Source organism: Photinus pyralis, unplaced genomic scaffold (assembly GCF_008802855.1).
Source record: "Photinus pyralis isolate 1611_PpyrPB1 unplaced genomic scaffold, Ppyr1.3 Ppyr1.4_LG1, whole genome shotgun sequence".
NCBI classification, from domain to species: domain Eukaryota; kingdom Metazoa; phylum Arthropoda; class Insecta; order Coleoptera; family Lampyridae; genus Photinus; species Photinus pyralis.
In genome coordinates, this window is record NW_022170249.1 from 26,430,922 (window position 1) to 26,438,916 (window position 7,995).

At 36.7% G+C, this 7,995-nt stretch overlaps 1 protein-coding gene across 1 annotated transcript; it reads right to left on the reverse strand.

Annotated features, from left to right (window-relative positions):
• Positions 1-6,311: 6,311 nt before the first annotated feature.
• LOC116159053 lies at positions 6,312-6,767 on the reverse strand. The gene has a single exon (XM_031471951.1). The coding sequence runs from the start codon at positions 6,765-6,767 to the stop codon at positions 6,312-6,314; it is 456 nt and encodes a 151-aa protein (XP_031327811.1).
• Positions 6,768-7,995: the final 1,228 nt, after the last annotated feature.

Here is a 7,995-nt window from a genome sequence, read left to right on the forward strand (position 1 = left end):
TTAGTTATTTCACTTAATCAGATCCTTCAAACTGCATCAATGAAGCAGCAACATGTATTCCGCCGCTCGAAAAGGTGTTCATGTAGTAGGTACAATTTGTACAAGAGTGGCCACAGTAGCTGAGTGGTATGCCAGCTATTCAGTACCGAGTATCGGGTATTGTTTGGTTGCCGGTGGAAAACAATTCGAGCACCGATTGTAGTCTTATGCTTTTATATCTGATTTGAATAAATTTGTTGATTTAGAAACAATTTCTAGAGTACCTACTGTGGCAGATGATTGGGGAGGAATCTATGACTGAAACAATTGATGCAATGTAAATTTCCCTATGGCCCATTTTAAATAACTCAACGCATTACATTGTCGTATGGCCCATCTTAAAAAAACACCGTGTATATCTATCTAAAACATTTTTCAATACTTTCTCATGTTCTAACTCTGTTGCTCCAGCAATTATCAAATCATCAATATGTATTTGTACGCTCTTATTGTCCCCAAAAAGTTCAAAATTGTTATGTACTAACGTTGCGACACATGCCTGGAGATACGGGTTCGTGACGTATACATTTCAAGAGTAAAATCGCCCAACGAATGGCCATATCTGGTGTTTTCGTTTTTGCGCATAAGTTGACGATAAATTTATATTTTCGAAATAGTCTAACTGAGGTTCTTTTTTAGTGTTCAATCACAAGATACTCTAGATTGCAGCCGGTCTCTACAGTGTTATCTCTCGATAAATTTACCTGACAATGATTTTATCAACATTGTTAGAATTTGTTTGGCAGAGTAAAATTACCGGAGGGGGAAAGACTGAGCATTGGTATAAAAGGGTTGGCATCCAACTAGTTACTAAGTAAAGCATTCGCAATACTACAGCTTAAAAATGAAATTCGTGGGTTTGATTCTTGTGGTAGCATTGGTAGCATTGGTAACTTTCCAAGTAGCGTACTGCGCTGATTGTAAGTGCTTTGAAAAGCCACCATGTCCTTTAGGATATCAACCAACGTAAGTACTATTTTTTATTATTAGATAATATGTCTTATAAAATTAATCCGGCCTTATTGTGATACATTTATAAACCGTATTATGTACAATATCATTTACATTTTCGGCATAAATGCAGTTTTAATAGTTTAAAGTCTTATTTCCTTCTAGTGAGCGATGTAAGACCGCCGACGGCAAAGATGGAGCCCAGTGCTGTCCAATGAAGTAGTAATGTTTTCGAGCACATTCAGACGGGCAGTTTTTTGTCAAAACAGAATTGAAATTAATATATTATTCTTTGCATAATTAATAAATTGTTATCCAGTTAAATAAAATTTATATTAAATACTAACGTTGTAGTAGTATAATTGTGTATCGTCCCCATATAAATGATACTTTGGAAATCTAAACGTGTATGTTCAGGTATAAAGGTGGGAAGTTTTCGGCAAATTTTCTCACGCAAGTTGCTGTCTGACAACACTGCCCTCCTAAGCCAAAAAGGCGTATCTCCAATTTCACTGAATTTCTTATTCCTTTATATAAGGACACTTTGAGTTGTGTTTAATCCATTTCCTTAGCGAAATAGACGTATCTCGTCCGTATTGTGCAGCTAAAGTGCTAGAAATATAAGACGTATCTCAAAAATGAAATAAAAACCCCCATCTTTTTCAATAATCGGTGATGCCATGGAATTTTATCATACAAAAACTACGTCAATATCCGTCATGCCATGGAATGTACAAATCAAATTCTATCAAAAAGTATTATATTTAGAACAGCGAATTCAACATAAAAAAAGACCAAATTACTAAAAACGGTTTCCTAATATAACAATTTACAATAAATGTTCGAATAAGTCACCATTAACTGCAATACAGTAACCAAGTCGATCATAAAAGCCATTTCGAACTGCTGCTAATTGATAACTGGATATCTTTTTGTTTCAAAAAATTCCATGGCATCGCAGATTATTGAAAAAGATGGGGGTTTTATTTTCCAATTTTCCGTCTTTATTATGCAAAAAATTGAAAACTAATAGGGTTGATTGACATAAAAAAATTTTTCCTACAAAAAACCTTAATACATTTTTATTCTAAAATAATGTGGGGAGCCAATAATCGCATGTTATGAATTTTACATTGAAATCCCTATGATGCGTTACGCAAGTCACCACCCTGTATACCTTGATGGTAGCGTCAATTTTACATTTCCCAAAGCAATAACAGCAATACCCATATCGGAAGCGCTAATAATGACTTCGCTACTTGTTGGTACTTTACCAAGATGGTAAATTATTCGAGAATCTGCCTCTTAGTGGCTGCAGCACAATTCGGTTTTTACCACATCATCTTCCCTTGTCACAAATTTATAGCACTTATCTTCATATGTAGCAAACACAACATTCCTTCCAAGTAAAGCACAACAGGTCTTTTTTGCCTATGAACGGTATAATTAATCTATAAGAGAGGCTTTGAGCATTGCGAAGTGGTTTTATGAAATTTGCAGGCTGCTTCTGAGTGGAAACAGAAATTGAGTAGGATTGATCCCAACGATCATGTTCTGCGTCCTTCATGGAAGGGGTAACTATCTGTCAAAAGTAAGATGAACTTCTCTCGCTGACACAGCACAAATCTTGCCGAGGATGTGTTCAGAAAATCGTTCAAAGGTTTACCGGAGATCTTTTAAAAGATGCAAAAAAAATAATCCATCGATTAAAACAACATCTACAACTGGCGATGGACTAGGAGCACTTGAAGAAATCATACTTCCGAAAAAGTTTCAGCAAAACAAACTTGTCGATTTTAATCAGCGATCCATCAATGTTGCATACAGACAACGGAACTGGAGTCAGAGGATAGTTTAGAACGAGCTGAAGATCTATCTTCTTTTCTCTTCAAGTTTTCTGTTTCTCAGTCTGAGAAGAATTCAAGAAATACCGACAATCTTATCGCCAAAAATTTATTATTTTCCCTAATTTAATTCGTTTGGTAACTCCAAGCGGTGCGTAAATCTATAGCTATCTCTGTTCGTTGTGCCTTCCCGCGATTATCTCTCACACGCTCGCACTCGCTGGGATTTACTATACCTAAATGTTTTAACTTCTAAGACGTCTGCCACTATTAAAGCTACACTTAATTTCGTCTGCCAGGATATATTTTAAAGTAGTGACAAAAAGAGGAATTTTTTATGTATAATTTTTGTACGGTCCTCATGGTTTAGTTCAGGGGTGTTTTTCGCTACATTGGAGGGCGTCTTTCGCTACCAACGCTGCACTTGAAATCGTCTGCCATAGCATATTTGAAAACTATAGAAAAGATGGGATTTCTTGATACAAATCTTTTCCGTGACCCTTATAGTTTGGTAATTTAGTTGATCACCTAAAGAAGTCACCTATTCAGCGCCGCCCCAAGTTAATGCTGCCACTTACGACTGGCAGACGAGTGATTTTATTATTAGTTTTCAACGTACTTTCAGCCTGTATTGTCGAATTTTTTGTCGCTTATGGTTTAGTTACTATGTACGCTGCCTCTCGGTCTATAAGTCAATATAATTTATTATCCCTCTGTTATGCTGAACCTTCAACAGGCTTGCGTCCAATTACTGAGTGACCCGCATAATGGAAGCACAGATAAAATACTACAGACGGCTCATTAATCCGGACGACAAACGCGATTTATTTGAGAATCGTGCACTTTTGTATAGAAGCATGAATTTTTGTATACGACTTACCTATACCCTAACAGTCATTTTAAACATTAGAGCCACTCTGGCTCTCTGCCAGGGGGGGCGTACGGTGCCCATTTCAAAACGCCCGTTTTAGCAGTGGTATCCATTCGGTAATACCTCTGCCAACTCGCAACCACTAGGGCTAGAACAAAATTAAAACACGGATTTTGTTGAGCACCATCTTAGCTAAAAAAATGTTATATTGATATTTACCCTAAATGTATTGAGTGTGGCTTTTTTTGGGGCCAAAGTTAACCTTGATTATTTTTCCCACAAAAAGTTGAGAAGTTAGGCTTTCTCCACTCAAAATACTGTTTTTATTCATCTTTTTAGATGTATAGTTAAACTTATTAACATACATAAATTAAATTTATTAAATTAAATTAATGAAATTGTAATTTTATATTATTTGTTGTGTCCTATTCTTCGTATAGTAATAGTATATTCTATAACGAGTATGGAATAGAGTGTATTCCGCGCGAGTGGAAAGTTCGTCACACGAGCCGAAGGCGAGTGTGACGGTTCCACGAGCGTTGAATACCTATTCCTTACAAGTAATAGACATAATTTTTTCTACTACTACGACGAATTTTTGCAAAATTTGTAAAACAAGTAGGGTTAACTATAGACAATTCACACATTAGTAGGGACGTCGCTATGTACGGTGTGTTGGTATAACAGATCCCTGTGGCATATTTGACAGATATTTGACTAAATGGCTGTATAAACAAATTCCTTGACAATTTCTCTTCCCTCAATATCCCAGAAAAGGGATACTAACTTTTCTGTGATATTATTTACAAATGTGCACATTTATTGAATGTGTCCTGTCCTGCGCAGTGTATCAATCGGCGTGGATCATTTAGATTTAGATAAACATAAACGATAAACGTATTCGAAAGTGCGACCGGAATGTAATTCATGATGTGTATTCAAATACAAAATGCTAAAAAGAGGACGTTATGGATGCAAATTAGAAATAAACATCATAGCACTCCTCGAAAAATTTGTATGTAAGTATCTACGAGTGTAGGTAACATTTTAGTGAGCATTATATTTTAGGTTATAGTTTTAAAACTTCCTGGAGGAAATGTGTTCTCGATGACTAACAACGTTAACTGTTTGGATATGTGTTCTTTTTGTATAGTGTAGTGAGGTACATTAATTCATTGTAGAATATGCAACTTGATGTTTGGTTGTAGGTATACCAACGTATGGGTCCCTCGTAATTGTAAACTTTTGTTGTACATTAGTTTTCGTATTGGGTATTCTAATTACAGTTCCACCTAAGTCCACCGATTTTTATGTTCCACAATTCGTGCATACGACAAGCACCACTAATGTCAACTATAAGAGCAACCTGTAAATGTAAAATAGATATGATGTAACGAGTAACGATTTGAATGTGTAATGTTATAGTAGATATGAACTGTCGGGGGTGCTTTTTGAATAAACATTTTTACTTTGCTCGTTGATAGAATTTTTGACTTTTTAGGGAAATAGCCGCTGGATTGCGTTTTTAACAAGGCCTGCAACTTAGCATAGCTGCTTATATCTACATTATTGTTCAAAAGGATCGTAGAGCGCAGCATGGAATACGTTTTCCACAATGATGTGGATGCTTTAATTTCCTGTGATAGTTCGCTAAAGTAAGTCAGCACTACGTTCTCTGAAAATAAGTTGGTTTTTTTCTTGATCCTCCACTCCAAAAATTTGCTGTATGTTCTTACACTTTTAGTTTGTCGGGAAGTAAATTTTTTTGCGTGTTCTGCTTCCGCGGTGATTTCCGGGGGAGTATTTGAAAGTTCCATTAAATCCTCACTGGCCACTGCTAATCATTTTCGCGCTACCGGTCCTTAAAATTTAATATCTGGCGCAAGCGTAATTAAAATTTTGACAGTTTAAGAATTGTGGTTTAGGATGTCCTGTTTTAGATGTCGCCACATGTGCTCATTCCATCACAAGAGCTAGAATGAAATTATTCCACTTCACTAGCAGAGAATAGGCGAGATTCTGTTGTTAAAAAAGAAGCAAGTATGACGTGATTCTAAGGTAGTAGTAGAAAAAATCTTATATGTAGTTTGAAAAGAAAATTGTAGCTTTAGAATAATATATGTATATATTATCAATAATCCCTTTTTACCATATACAGTGTAGGGATATTAATTCAACTTAACCTATTTTTAATTCATTACAATAAATAAAAACTTAACATGCATATTCACTGCCATATGTTCATTTGTACACAAATTTAGTCCACTCCTTCCTGTTCTGTGCCAAGGTTCTTCCTTCGTCCCATGTTACCCCCTTCTCTTGTAGGATTTCGCTCACCACCCCGTTCCATGTCTTTTCCGGTCTGCCCCTTTTCTTCTCTTTCTGCACTCTTGTCTCCCAGATTTTTTTCACCGGGATATCTCCGCCGAGTCTCTGCAAGTGCCCCCACCAACTGAGTTGCCTTTGTTTTATATACTGTATTACTGACTCTACCTTCAACTGTTTTTGTATTGTCTCGTTTGGGATTCGATGCAGTCTAGTTACCCCCATAATTGTTCTCAAAATTTTCATTTCTGTCGCTTGCAGCTTACTTCTTTGGCTTTTGTTTAGAACCCAAGCTTCACTTCCATATATGTGAGTATTGGTCTACATATGCTTTTGTAAACTTTTGTTTTCGTTTCTCTTGACATTTCTCTCCTGTTGAAGAATACGTGTTTTAAGGCGTAGTACATTTTCAATGTGTTTTCGGTCCTTTTGTTAACTTCCATGTTCTGCTTGCCGCCCTCTTCTATTGTCACCCCTAGATACTCGAAGTTTTGGACTTGCTCTATGATATCGCTTCCTATCTTCACGTTTAGTACTTCTTGTGTGTACCGATCATTTGCCACCATCACTTTAGTTTTTCTGCTATTTATTTTCATTCCCACCGCTTGGAGTTCGTCTCTCCATACTATGAGGCTCTCTTGTAGTTCTTGTTTGCTCCCACTTATAATAACTACGTCAACCGCAAATGCGCATTCCGATAATCCGACTTGTTGCAAGTATCTGTACCCGATGACCATTTTTCTCGTTCTGGTTGTACTCCTCTTAATGACATCGTCCAGAAAAATTGTGAATAGTACCGGGCTCAATACACCTCCTTGTCTTAGTCCTTGTCTTGTCGTAAATTCTTCCGACTTCCTGCCATGGCTGACTACGTAGTTAGTGTTACGTTTGTACAAACTTTGTATTGCCGATATTAGTTCTGCTTCTACCCTTCTTTCGTATAAGCTTTCCCATACTTTGTGCCTTGGTACGTTATCGAACGCTTTCTCTAGATCTATAAAGGCAAAATATGCCTGTTTCCCTCTTAGTATTGTTTTCCTTATTATTTCTTGTATTGTAAATGTATGGTCTTGTGTGCTGCGCCCAGGTCTAAATCCACTCTGCGATTGTTCCAGTGAATCTTCTATTTGTTGTCGTAATCTTCTCTCGATTATGCTGTTCATACAATTTTAGAATTACGCTTAAGAGAGTTATTCCCCTGTAGTTTTCGCATTGTTTTGCATTTCCTCGTTTATGAATTGGTACTATTATTCCTATTTCCCAGTCATGCGGTATGCACCCTTCTTTCCATACTTTATTAAAAATTTCTTCTATTAGCTGTATTCCCTCTTCCTCCATTGCTTTCACCATGTCCGTCGTTATTTTGTCATGTCCTGGAATAATAATTATTATAATTAATTAATAATGCAACGTGGAGTGCAAGGCAAGTTCAATTTCGTACACTTGCAGGATGTACATACGCTGCGCTTAGAGTCACATTTCACCAAAACGCTGATGTTTGCCCCCCCCCCCCCAACCGTTATTCACTTCCGACGTCGCTGTTTTCTCGTTATTTTTTTACGGATTACAACGGAATGACAACATTTATTCAAAAATACATTTTCATGAGGTGGGCCATTTTCGCTGAGACGGAGCTCTTCCTGTTTTGCATTGTGTAACCATTTATTGTGGGATGCCGAATATGAACTTTGAATTGAGGTTTAAAGGGAATCGCATTACTTAACCAGGCTGGGATCCTTCAATGTATTCTTTACATATGATTTTCAAATTAGGCCAGCTCCTAAACGAGTGCATCCATCGCGGAGATTTTTTAGGACGTGTAAGATACATATTGAACTTAGGTATGGGTATACATTAAAACAGAACTATTTACTTCAAACTTGTAAAAAAATATATAATTTTGCGTGTCGCGTAAACTCGACTTTGTGAGGTTGAAGGTAAGTGTTTATTTCTAATAATTTAGTA

What these genes read in the sequence shown, in the direction of transcription:
- LOC116159053 (XM_031471951.1), bottom strand. Translation starts at nt 6,767, where the DNA reads ATGGTCATCGGGTACAGATACTTGCAACAAGTCGGATTATCGGAATGC.